Genomic DNA, 13,991 nt, shown 5'->3' with positions numbered 1-13,991 from the left:
ATGTTTTCAGCGGGGACGATAGCCGTGAAGAAGAGAGGGATAAGCGCAAAAATAACTTTAACGTGCGCTAAAAGTGGCGTCCACCGGAGCGCCAGCTTTGCTACAGCACGTTTAAGAGACGAGCTTTTGATGATCTTCCTTTGATTCGGTCGATCAATTTTAAATTTCAGGACGCGTTTTACACTTTAATGTCTCTATTAAATGTCCAGATTAAAAGGAAAATTACGGAGGAAAAAGCATTGAAGAACATCCAAGCGGAACAAGAAGTCAAAGTGACTTCTGGACTTCCATTTTGGAATCATTTTGATGTCTTGAGTAAGAACTTCCTTTGCATAACAAATGTCTCTGCTATACACCGCATGCATTAATTTAAAAAGATTAAGTGTAATACTGTCTTCTTGCTTCTATGCGGCTAAAGTTACGATGAAATAGGATTTCGCGACAATGTATTTTGAGTCGACGCGGTAAAAGTAAACTTCTCATGCTTACCGCACGTTTGTGGCACGATGCACGTTGGTGCGACCGAAAATCTGGGGTCGATTATATCACTCGGTATTACGAAAAGATGATTCAAGAGAAAATCACGGTAAGTATGCGAGCTCTCAGGTGACATGCAATGCGCGTGAACAGGTTGTCAGAAATTTTATCTCGCTCTGGAAAACTTTACTCTCTGCGAAACATGCAAACTCATTATTTCCATAATGTCCTTCATTCCTTTCCAGTTTTCAGTTATCATCTTTTCGAAGTCACGATGATGGTCGATTTCTTCGAGACGTGTGTAAAATTCGAATATAATATACAAATATAGTGTATCAATTCTTAGCAATCTCGCAAAATTAATATTCTCGTTCAAAATCGTATATTAATGTATCAGACATTTAATTATACAATGTTTGACATATTAAAAAATATTATATTACATTTAATAAAAATAAAAAATATTATATTAAATATATTAAATAAAAATTATTATATTACATTTATTTTAATATGAATTATTATATTTATTTAATATATAAATTGAATTAATTTAAATTAATATTACACGCGAGTCTTAAATGAATTCGACAAATCAAATCATGGCTAAATCTCTGTAATCGTCGCTCGTGCGCTTCCGCATCTCGTCATGCGTCACACTAAGTGAACTGAGTCAGTTCTCGCTATATGTGTTTCCTGGATTGCTCTAACAAGCAAAGACTTGTAATTCGTCTCCCTCCTATTACGAAATCCGGAGATGTATACAAATCTAAATTAATGCGTCTTTTTAAAACATCCTGAAATTCACCCTCTGAATTTTTAAATACCTATTTTTAAATACCATAAGGGACATATCGGATATGTATTGACAGACATCACACGTACATTTACATATTGAATTTCATAGATGTGTAATTCTATATTTATCTTATAAAAAAAATACAGGGAGACTGATATTTGTCTCGTCTATTGAAAAAAGGAAGGATTGTGTTACATCAATTATCTTTGGGGAGCTCTGAAATGCATACACAAGGATGCATTTGGCGGGTTGCCACGCGAGATGTGACCTTCGGTATATTCAGCATATAGTGCAATTCAATATTTAAAAAAGAAACAAAGTCGTCCAATTAATTCAAATATTCTTCTACGGATGATTGGCGAGAAAGGTCGTCTACTGCTTAAATTAAATGAAGCGTTTCATGCGCGGCATTAGGTTGCTAGATTAGCAAACTCGGGGGGGGGGGGAGGGGGCCACCTCGAGACAGGCTGTCCTACTGAGCGGTCGTAGCTCTTGGCAGAAGAAGTAGATTTAGTACCTGTTAATTCTCACGTGAGGGTAATTTGCGGCAGTAGAACTATCGTTTATAAAACGTGTATATCGGTTAAAGTATCATGAACTATAATTTTATAGAAAGCTTAAATCATCTTTCATTACAATCATCTTTCTGAGGAGAAAGAGAAAGAAAGAGATAAAATTGAAAAGAATATTGAATATTAAATTAATATATAAGCAAAACTTTATTTTTTTTGAAGCAATATAAATTCTAATATATATATTTTGAAAAAAATAAAAAAATAAAAAATTGTCGCATTTTTTCCCAAAATGCAGTGTACGATACTTTTTATCAATATCATCGATATATTTTGTGAGATAAATTTTTAATATTTGTTTTTAAAGATAAAAAACGTATAAATGAAAACGATTTATAAATAAACATAATTTCCCGCGATCATTCTAAAAAAATTATTATTTCTTTTGTTGCATATAGAATAGTTTTAATGGCAAACGGTATTCCGGTAACTCTAACTGTAGCTTTCATCAACACCCACACTCGCGTTATGTAATAAATATGTTAACAAGAATAGTATTTGAATACATTTTACGATTAATCAAAATAAATAAGATAAAATAAGAAATGATAAGAAATAAAAAAAATCATAAAACCACATGAAAACGATGATAGAGTAACATAGTTTTAACAAAGATAGAAATTTAAAGTATTGCTCTATTTAAAGTCAATAATTCAGTAGCCATACTTTTTTTCATTCTTAGAAAAACTTCGTAAAAAATTTATGATTTACATAAATTTATGGATATTTCAAGATGACATTCCAAGCTAAGATTTCTTTAACGTCTAGCTTTGCTGATGCTTTTCATATTTATCATAATCCATTTATCACTATTGCCTATTGCCTGATTTTTACATACATCATTTTATAAATATCATTTTCTTGTATGTGTTTGAATGAAGCATTTATATTATATTCCGCCAAGCATAGCAGTCATGGTATTTATACTTATTATTCACTCATAGAAAAATTCTCATTACAATTTTTATACATATTTATGAAATACATACGCATGATTTTTTCCTATGCAAGTATGTATATAATTGTGTAAATAAAACATAAGACAATTAAATATTCACGCTATTTCATGAGTATAATTTTAAGAAAAATGAAGTTTCGAATTAAATTTCGATTTAAGAATCTCGAAAATCCATCATCGGACATGTGATGAAAAGATAAAAAAAATATTCATGTCGTTAAGAGAGATCATCTTAACATTCATTAGTTGAAATGATTGACGACAATTTTTTATGTTAGAAACGTAACATTTTTAAAAAAGATAATGATAAGAGAAAACAGTTTTTCACATTTATATTTGAAATGTTTCATCCGCGTATCATAAATTTAAAAGTTGCGTCGTATCTGTTATCGTGTTCGACTCTGCTCTAGATAGAGGGCTTGTTTATAATTTAAGATTACACTATAATTTGTAATAAGATCAAATGATCAAAAGATCGTTACACGAACAGCAGAACACTTACACCAATACACGGCAACAAAGTCTTTCTCGTTAAGGAGCCGTTCGAGTTGCTTGGCAGTGACTTCCTCGATCACCGGCTCGGCCTCCTTCTGCCTGCCGGTCGAGCCGCGGGACGAGGTCGACTCCTCGGCTTTTGTCCTTGCGGCGGCGTCAACGTGACCAAGGAGGACCAAGATTAACGCCAATACGCTCAGAAGGATGATTGTCCTCGGGTGATACATCGTTGTCGGCATCGTAGGGCCGCGGGTCGTAGTACTCCGCCTTCTTCTCCGCCAGCACCACCACCATCGGCCGAACCGTACCGCCGAACCGTCGTTCGCTGTCGACATCGCCGCACTGACTGCCTCACATCGGTTATTTTTGAATTTTCGGACAACGTCGGCCACACAGGGGAACGGTATTAGGAACGATGAAGACGAAGACGATGGCGACGACGATGGTTAGGGTGATGTCGCTGTGTTGTATTTATTTGTCGTTCCACTGTCTACTCTCTGTTGCAATAATTCATAATGGAATGAATTTTTTATTTAACAGAAACAAAACTCTTTTTACTATTTCGATTGCAACATAAAGAGGTAATGGCTTTTATAGCACATTCTATCCCAGAGAGATCTTCTTGGGAACGTTCTCACAGAATGTTTTTTAGAGATCTGTGCTATATGAAGGGTGCACAATAATATTATAATTACAATAGATATTATTAACGAATTAAAAATTACTTACGAATTAAACGAACTTACGAATTAAAAATAGTCAGAATTTCTTAAAATTATACATTGTTCTAGAAGATATTGACATGCTTGTGCAATTACAATGAGATTGACCGTTTCAATAGTGACAATGAGATATAAGCAATTAGGAATTGCTCTTTTTATAAGAAGTTGGTGAGAATGTCGCGTTTATTTTTATAAGATCTAAACTAGTAATGATATATTAATAAAATACATGTGAATGTATAAAATATACACTATTACACCAATAGTGCATGTTTTGCACATGTTTAATTAAATTACACTATGGACCTTAAATTTTTATACAATTTCAAAATTTCTATTAACTTAACCAAATTATCCTTCTTTACTCTATAAGATATCGGTAATTCAAACATCGATATGCAGCGTGCGAGAATGTATATATATATATATATATATATATATGAGTACGGGAACAGTTTGCTACAGTTGATCAGTAACCTCGATACACAACAGAACGGCTATGACAGAAGTGGAAGGGAAGTCGTGTATTGCCATTGTCGGAGGTGGTTTGGTGCGTGAAATATTTTTATTTCTCGATTTTGATATAAAAGAACGGCGAATAAAAAAAAGAAGCAATTGCTCTTATTGCAGGTTGGAGCATTAGCTGCTTGTTTTCTCGCTAAAAGGGGTCATCAAGTAGTCATTTATGAATATCGATCAGGTAAAGAACATTAAAAAATTATATTCGAATTTTAGCGTTTTAAATTTGCTCATCTCATGATTTATTACTCTTACAAGTTTGTACTAATTTTATTCTTTAACATATAACACAATAATATATAGATGTATATAAACGATATTTACTTAATATTTTTTTATCAGTATGATTTTAGAATAAAGTTTAGAATAAAGTTATGATTTTAGAATAAATTAATAATTATTTCCTAAAGCATTAAAAAAATAATATCTCCAGTAGAGAAATTTTGAGACATTATTTTTTAAATGCTTTAGGAAATAATTATCAATTAATCAACACTTTATTTTAAAATTATACTGATAATAATATCTTAAATAAATAATCAATTTTGAGTCTTTATGTGTTTAGATATACGAATGGAAAAGTCGCGTGGTCAAAGTATTAACCTGGCACTTTCATTCCGTGGCAGAGAAGCTTTAAAAGCAATTGGTCTCGAAAATATTTTGGTAAAATATCATGGTACTTGTATGCGCGGAAGAATGCTCCACGATAAAGACGGCAATTTGAAAGAAGTTCTTTATGACAGCGTCAAAGGAAATGTGTGTCTTTACTATTTGGAATTATCTTCTGTACATATATGTAATATATAATTTTATTTATCTTTTGAATGTTTACATGAGTTAATTTTTTATTATGCAGTGCATTTACTCCGTTAATAGACGATATCTCAATGTGGTTTTATTGGACGGTATGTTTCTTTTTTTACATTATTTGACATAAATCAAATTAAAATCATTTATTAAAACAATATTGAACATGTGAGTTTATTATTAGTAATATTCATTTAAAAAAGAAGGGTTGATTCTAAAAATAGATAAAAAAGAAATAAAGTAAAAGTTCGTGGCGTTTTTTAATGCCATCTAATGGGAAAAACGTCACGAACTTTTTCCCACACCTAATAGATATCTGAGATAAAATGAATTCCATTTTAAAACAACTTTATTTGAGAATTAATAATACGTTTTTTTCTACTCTAAATTTATGTAACTTTTAATGATTATATAACCATTGTTGAGATAAATAATTTATGTAACAATATAATTAAAAAAAGATATTCTTAATTTTTTTAAATTGATTTTTTCAAAAGTTAAGGTCCTCACATATTCGATCAATACTTTGACTTCAATACTTACTTCGACCAATACTACTGGGCAAAAAATCAATTTGTTGTCATAATTTATTTAAAATAAATGTCATATTAATCATATCATAAGTAAGTGAAGGGAATATGAGATTGAATACGGGATGATGTAGTTAAAAAAAGCTTTACTCTTATGTGATATTCGATGACGTTGTCGTGTGCGAAGCCGCAAAAATTCACACGTATTATCTTACTCGCAGTACCCACTTTCTATTAACATAGATTTAAGTCGCGATATCAGGTAACTAATCTAACATAAAATCTAATTTAAAATCTATATAAATCTTGTTTTATTGTGATTATATTTAATTAACAGCTGCGGAAAAATATCCACAAGTACAACTCAATTTCAACAGAAAGCTCGTAGAAGCCGATTTGGAGAAAGGAAAGATAAAATTCTTAAAGTGAGTGAGTGAACAATATTGTTATCGGAAATTAATATTATATTTTATCCTATTTAATTAATTTCTTATCTTTAGTACTAATACGGGGGCAACGGAAGATGCGGAAGCTGATTTGATAATTGGTGCTGATGGCGCGCATTCAACGGTACGAAAAATTATGGCTAGGAGGCCGCTCTTTAATTGCGCTCAAACATATATCGAACATGGATACGTGGAATTATCTGTGGCGTGTAATGAACACAATAAAGTGAGTAAAATGAATAGCTTTCGCCCAATCGAGATAATTTTAGCCTAAATTTTCACCAAACAGCATGCATGTCCAAAATCGAAAATCTCATAAGAAAATCTTAAAAACATCTTCCATGATCCAGGTAAAAAAATTCAATATGATAAACTATATGGAGTTTCATACTCCTTGCTATACTTCATCATAAATATATGAGTTTAATACGACTGGCAACATCATAATTCCATTTAACATGAGACGGCAACTTGCACGCAGTATTTTTTAAAAAGTTATAAAAGTTTACTTGTTGGAATGTGTTACACTCTATCTAGTTTACAGAAACGTTTCGAGACTTACATTCTAATGTTGGACATGTGTATTACTACACATTTTTTAAAAATTTAGGCCGAAGTTATTCCAAACTAGGCCAAAATTAAATTTTATGATATGAAAGAAGCATCATTGCGTTTTTAATTAATCTTTTTCAAACATTGTGTCATATGGATTTAAAAAATATTATTAAAAAAAGGACTTTCAAGTTTTAAACATAATAATATAATAAATAGCGGAGTCAGATAACGCTGCATAAGTATAACACAAATATATGTATATTTAAATTTTAAATCATTATATTTAATCATTATATTATATTAAATATGAGAACATTTTGACTCCACTTTGAGCCATCGTTAAGATAAAATGATTAAACTTCACATCTTTATTTGCACATATTAACTTTCCGTCACAGTCGATTAATAGGCCAATCTCTTATAAAGTCCTAAAAGTGTCAGTACAGATTCAACTTTTATAATTGTGTGAACAAAATTACAATGATTCATCACAGGCAGCTGAAAATTGAAATCCAATTATATTAAATAAGTAGTCGCTAGTAATGTATAATAAAATTCGTAACGATATTCGTAACAAGTAGAGTCAATCATTAATAATTTGTAATTAAATTATAACATAATGAAAATTGCAACCAAACAGTATTATAATTAATATCATTTCCATATCTTACATAAAACAACTGTGAGATACCCAGCGTCTTAAGAACTTTTTTCTCCAAATCACACATTATTTAATCTGCTATAATAGGTGATGAGCTTATAGGTGTCCTAAAATGTTTACAGATTGTTAAAAGAAAAATATGTAGAGTCAAGAATCATTTTTAGTGTTGTAATAAATTCATCTTTCGGAATAATATCTTTTTCTGAAATAAAATTTTATTTTCTTATAACACTATCATCAGCTAAACAACAGAAATATTCGTAAAAAGAGAGATAACATCAAGAGAAATAAAAATATAATTGTCATTAATAAAAGGAGTTTGTCAATTAATTGAAAGCTATTGTGAATACTGATTAGTATTCACTAATACTGCATTAGTTTCATTTTACATAGATTGATTACATAGATTTCAAATGAACCTTCTTGTCACATGGATCCCACGTTTGTATGTTTGATACAATGATTTAAATATATATTTGTATTATATTTATGCATGATAACTGCGTCTGATTCTTATTAGCCATGTGATGGATTTATTTAAACTTTTTATTATCTTTGAAGTTTGCGATGAGCGGTAACAATCTTCATATTTGGCCGCGTGGTGAATTTATGATGACCAGCCTTCCGAATGAGGATTGCACATTTACTGGCAACTTGTTCGCTCCGTTTTATGTGTTCGAAAAACTGAAGACGCGCGAGGCATTGTTGAGCTTTTACACTGAACATTTTCCGGATCTTTTGCGATTGATCGGCGAGGAGAAATTAGTGGAGCAGTTTTTCGAAAAAGAACCGCAAACTTTAATATCAATTAAGGTTAATTTTAATTTTATTATATTCTGCGGTCGCTCGATTTGTTAAATTTTAGTATGATTTAACTTTTTGTATTTAACAGTGTAAACCTTATCATGTTGGGAAAACTGCTGTTATAGTTGGAGACGCCGCTCACGCCATGGTACCTTTCTATGCTCAAGGAATGAATGCTGTAAGTTATTTTATCGAATTGATTTGAGAACTAAATTACTTCGCGACACTTGCAAAAAAAATAAAATATATTAACTGTTACTCATCCCAACAAAATTTATTAAAAACTACTACCGCCTTTTTACTTTAAAAGTGATACAATAACTCAAAAACTAGTTTTTAAGATGATAGAAAATTACTGATTAATTAAATAAAATCTGCGAATAAAATATATTCTTAATATAAATATTACTTTTATCATTTCTGTTTCACAATCTTTAAAAAAAATTATCTTTTTTTGAATTTTAATGATTTCTTTAAATCACTTTTTTTTTCGTAATGATTTTTGAAAATCGTTGAGTAATGATGTTTCTTTGAAGTTCTGTTAGTATATTTTTAATGATTGACAGGGTAATGTTTATTTAATTAAATATTATTTATGATAATAAATAAAAAATTGCGTTTTTTGAGTTATATCAGTTTTGAAGTAAGGAAGCGATCCTTACTATCTCCAACAGCATAAAAATTGCAACAATATTACACATTGCTGGGGAAGTAATAAAATTTGCTTTTATGATCATTTCGTTACGTTTATTACGTTAGGGATTTGAAGATATTCTAGTGCTCGATGAATTAATGGAACGCTACGATTCAAATTTCGCAAAAATTCTGCCAAAATTTTCGGAATTACGATGCGACAATGGGCACGCAATATGTGATCTCGCAATGTATAATTACACAGAGGTACACATTAATCAAATTTATTTACTATTGTTTTCAGATACTCATATTTGTCGATTCAAAATTAGTTTTTCAATTTTTTATCTTTCAGATGAGAGATTTAGTGATGAAAAAATCTTTTCTTTTTCGAAAGTTCTTAGACAAAGTTTTATTTACTCTTGTTCCCAATTTCTGGATTCCGCTTTATTTTGCTGTGCAGTTTACTCGCATGAATTTTCGTGAATGCATAGCGCACAAAGAGTGGCAGGATAAGGTATGAATAAGATATAACAAGCGATAAAATGCATGCAGCTATAAAAATTATCTCTTATATTGCAGGTGTTGAGAATGAGTCTTTATCTTGCATTTCTGATTTTTGCTGTCTTGACTATTCCTTTTTTACGAAATGGAATGTGAATTTTATCGTTGCCAAATATTACCAATATATTGTTAATTTATGATACAGATAATTAATAATTAATTTTTATAAGAGGTATTTCTACGTATTTAATTATCTCATATAAATTTGTATAGTTTTATGTACAATAGATCGTACTTACTAAAAATTATTCAATTTATATATAATTTAAATTCAATTAATACAATTGTAATAATTCTATTAATAGCATGTATATTTATCAAAATGAAATACAAAAATGAAATACAAAAAGATACCTATTATTATTTATACAATAAACTTATTGCATACTTGAGCATAAATCGTACAACTTAATTTTTAAATACATATTATAAAAATTTGACTTTAATTTCATTTAAAAAAAGAAACATTAATTTTAATAATAATCTAAATATGTTTCTGACAAATAAGAATACATATTTTATATGTATGTAATATAAAAACCGCAACAACACATTAATTAAATTCTGTTCAATATATTTTTTTATGTCTTTATAAGTTCTAACTTTACTTTCAATCTAATTATTGAAAATGTAAATTAATTTTATATACGAAATTAATAATGTATAATTAAAATCTCTTAATAATACATAGAATCTTTCGAAATCTTTCTATACCTTTAAATAGTAACAATTTTTATAATTGAAAACAGCATAAACTTTCATTTTACATTATATCATTTGAATAAATGTTATAGTTCGAGAGTAACATTCTCTGCATTTTTGATATAATTATACTTTTGCGTTTCGAAGAGTTCAACTAAACTTTTCATAAATTTTTCGTGATATTCGTTGATTTGCTCAGTCGTGGGTTCATCTATTTTCGGTAGTTCAATAGGACTGCCAACTATAATAAAGAGAAACATAAAAAAAATTATATATATACATATATATATATAAATATATATATATATATATATATATTATTTTTTTTTTAATATAGAATCAGTAACATGAGATAATTAACAATTTAGTATGCGCATTGATATTTTCGTGGCATCAATAGATAATATCGAATATATGTATATAAAAAGAACTTTACCGACTACGGTGACAGGTAAGCGCTTCGGAATAAGACCAAATGAATACTGAAAGAATCCTCTGCCCGAAAAAACGATGGGTGCTAGTCCAATAAGATTGCGAATATAGTTCTGTATGCGTCTAAGAGTCGATCCTTCTGGACTGTATATTTGATTATATAAATCCGTTTCGCCAAAAGAAAAGACAGGAACCAACGCCGTACTGAATCAAAGAGTTATATTAGATTCGAGTCGTGTTGAATACTATGCATAATTATTATACTACCGTACTTTATATTTTCCTATATTTTCATCTATAATTTACATTTTATAAAAACTATAGATATTACTAGAGATATATAAAAGACAGTATTTTTGACTTTGGAGAAAAATATTAAGTAAAAAACTTTTTTTTGTCTTAAAATATTTCTCCGAAGAAATTGTAAATAATTTTTGTATTTTTGATCAAATTACATAAAATTCATGAAAAAACATATAGTTATTTCAATATAATTTAAACGATAGATATTTTATATTTAAAAGTTAAATAAGTGATGTTTTTAATACTTTATTAAACTTTATTAACAGATAATATTTTATAAGCATATAGATACTGTTTTGTTGCATATTGATTATAATTGTATTCTATATTTTGAGACAACATCCCAATATAATATTGATTCAAGAGCAATTAAAGATTCGATAAACGTTAAATCTCATCTAATTTAAATTTAGAATATGTATAATTACAATCACATATATAATAAAAACAGTGTCAATTAATCTAATAAAATATTATTTGATAACAATATGGAATATTTACTTTTAAAATTGAAGTACAGTATGAAATATCATTAATAGTGAAAGATAAGATACATTTATATATAGCCACATTTATATATAGCCTATATATTTTAATTTTTGTAAAACTATTTCACGGAAATTTTACAGATAAATGCAAAAACTAAATTCTGGAACAATAATACAGCGTCAAAATCATGAAATGCTAAAAAAAATATCCGAGTAAAAAACCGAGTCAAAACCGAAGTGAAAAATCATTATTTTGCGAGTTTTTTATTTTAAAATTCCAGGATTTTTTTTTTCTCGTTTATCTCTCTCTCTCTCTCTCTCTCTCTCTCTCTCTCTCTCTTTCTTTCTCTTCAAGAAAGTCAAGAGTTTCTTTTTAATTAAAATTAAGTTTTTTATAAAAGAAAAAAATTGTTTTTTAACTTAATAGAAAATTATTGACTAATCATATAATATCGGAAAAAATAATATATCTTTTTATTTCATAACTTTTAAAAAAACCGTCCTTTTTTGAGTTGTGACAATTTTTTATAAAATTAAGTTAGTTCACTTTTAATGAACTTTTAATAGAGTAATGTTTATTTAACTTATTCATGATAATAACTTGAAAATTACACTTTTTAAATCACTTTTAAAATAAGAAAGCGATATATTTAATATATTAATATATTAATATATTAAATTAATATTGTATATTAATATTGTATATATTAATATATTAAAAATATAGATAACTCACCCATATTTTAATGCTAGTTTCACAAATCCTTTTCTTCTTTTTATGATGACACGGTAAGTGCCCGGCGTTGATTCCAGCGATTCAGAAGCACCACCGACAATAAGAACTGTAGCTCTCCCGGTATATGGATTTTTTGGTGGTGTCGATAATAAGTACTTGATGCTTTTCATGCTAGAAGCGCAACTACCTAAAAGTGTTCGATAATTTATCGTTATAATCGAATTATACAAAGAATATAACTTTCTAAGTGATCATCAGTAATTAAGAAAGAAAAAAAAAAATAATATATATATATATATATATAAATTTTTCATTCATTTTAAAGCAGACATATGTGCAAACCGTAACAACGGTAATGGTGATAACAATATATTACATTTTTTATATAAAAAAAATTATTTGAAGTAATTTCCTCTATAAATAAGAATTATTGATGCAATGTAATACGATGTAATGATTCAATGGCTGCGTTTAGCAAAAAAAGTAACTTCGCTATTTTTATAAAATTTTTTAATATGATTAAGACTGTAGTCAAAGTCTTGCTACAAATGCTTTGAAGCGTTTGATGTATCAATTAGAAGAAACAATTTTATAAACTGACCAATTAAAAAACACTTTAAAGCATTTGCAGCATCGCGTTGATCGTATCCTAATTTATATAATGAGATATAATTTATATAATGAGAGAACTAATTTATCTAATGAGAGAACTAAAGACAAGATTAATCATACTAAGAAATTTTACAACAATTGCAAAGTTGCATTATCTGTATTATATACAACCAATATATGTATAAATGTATTTATTATATATATATTTATGTATATATTATCTGTATATATTATCTGCATTCAATAGATTATTTTACATATAATATATATATATAATTTTTTAAACCATACTATAATTCTAATATATTAATATTCAAATATTGAAAGTACATTTAGTATAGTATTGCAAAATTCATCTGCAATTAAAAGAGAAAAATATAATGAATGGCGAGAATTATAAATTTTTACCTAAGGAATAAGGATATTCTCTGAATATAGGTATTTTGAAATGTTGATCGAGAGTGATTGTATGGAATTCAAGTCCGGGAAATAATTTCTTGCAGTCCAATATGTCTGATGCAAATGAACCAAATATTCCAATCGATAAAATACCATGAGGTGCAGAAACGAAAAGATAAGATTTTTTGGGATCTAGATCTACCGTTTTCACTAATTTTAACGGAAAATAATTGCAAAAATAACGCCAAAACACGTTGTTTCTTGCCATTCTTGTCCATATTTCACTAAAATATAAGGTATAGTCATTTTCAAAATATTGGTAATTCATATTTCTAAAGAGTTTAATTATTACGCCTAAAATTATTCTCAATGAATTCATAAAAGATTTCATCATAAAAGGCTTCTTCATAAAAGTTTCTTTTTTATTATTGCACTCTGAACCGGTGCAATAAGTTGAATTGAAACAAATATATATTTACATATGTTCGGAAACATGTATAATTATATTTGGAATACGTCCATGCATGTTTAATAATAATCTTTTTTCTTTTGTAAAATTATTTTTTAATGTAATAGAAATAATAATAGTAATATGAAAACATAAAAAATAATTAAAAAGGTCATTTTTGCACTATTTGTTTTAGAAAAAAATCAAGTTTGAAGAAATGTAAAAAAATTACTTGCGTATAATTATATATAAAATTATGCACAATTAGGAGTTAGAAGCAATTTTTTTTTACATTTTTATAAATTTATTTTTTCATTTAATAAATATTC

The 13,991-nt window shown here is 28.2% G+C and overlaps 3 protein-coding genes across 3 annotated transcripts in view; 1 reads left to right on the top strand and 2 right to left on the bottom strand.

Moving 5' to 3' along the window:
- The window catches only part of LOC105626146, a 33,290-nt gene extending 29,654 nt beyond the window's left edge, over positions 1-3,636 (bottom strand). The window contains exon 1 of the mRNA XM_012207459.1: positions 3,309-3,636. Within this exon, the coding sequence (XP_012062849.1) occupies positions 3,309-3,636 (328 nt within the window). The remainder of the gene's footprint in view (positions 1-3,308) is intronic.
- An 886-nt stretch (positions 3,637-4,522) lies between these two features.
- On the top strand, positions 4,523-9,638 carry LOC105625933 (kynurenine 3-monooxygenase). The gene is made up of 11 exons (XM_012207243.1): positions 4,523-4,573; positions 4,654-4,723; positions 5,108-5,298; positions 5,399-5,447; positions 6,217-6,304; positions 6,380-6,551; positions 8,103-8,354; positions 8,434-8,523; positions 9,105-9,245; positions 9,334-9,495; positions 9,561-9,638. Exons 1-11 carry the CDS (start codon positions 4,523-4,525, stop codon positions 9,636-9,638), a joined length of 1,344 nt encoding a protein of 447 aa, XP_012062633.1.
- A 692-nt stretch (positions 9,639-10,330) lies between these two features.
- The window catches only part of LOC105625934 (diacylglycerol O-acyltransferase 2), a 4,933-nt gene continuing 1,272 nt past the window's right edge, over positions 10,331-13,991 (bottom strand). The window contains exons 2-5 of the mRNA XM_012207244.1: positions 13,224-13,498; positions 12,204-12,390; positions 10,681-10,880; positions 10,331-10,485 (exon numbers count right to left, since the gene is read on the bottom strand). Of these exons, the coding sequence (XP_012062634.1) occupies positions 10,331-10,485; positions 10,681-10,880; positions 12,204-12,390; positions 13,224-13,498 (817 nt within the window). The remainder of the gene's footprint in view (positions 10,486-10,680; positions 10,881-12,203; positions 12,391-13,223; positions 13,499-13,991) is intronic.

Source organism: Atta cephalotes, assembly GCF_000143395.1.
Source record: "Atta cephalotes unplaced genomic scaffold scaffold00004, whole genome shotgun sequence".
Lineage (NCBI taxonomy): Eukaryota > Metazoa > Arthropoda > Insecta > Hymenoptera > Formicidae > Atta > Atta cephalotes.
The sequence above is the reverse complement of the archived record's forward strand: the minus strand, read 5'-3'. Positions and strand labels throughout refer to the sequence as shown.

What these genes read in the sequence shown, in the direction of transcription:
- LOC105625933 (XM_012207243.1), top strand. Translation starts at nt 4,523, where the DNA reads ATGACAGAAGTGGAAGGGAAGTCGTGTATTGCCATTGTCGGAGGTGGT. An exon ending in CCATTGTCGGAGGTGGTTTG is followed by an intron (nt 4,574 to 4,653) that starts GTGCGTGAAATA and finishes CTCTTATTGCAG; the next exon opens with GTTGGAGCATTAGCTGCTTG. An exon ending in CGTGTAATGAACACAATAAA is followed by an intron (nt 6,552 to 8,102) that starts GTGAGTAAAATG and finishes TTATCTTTGAAG; the next exon opens with TTTGCGATGAGCGGTAACAA.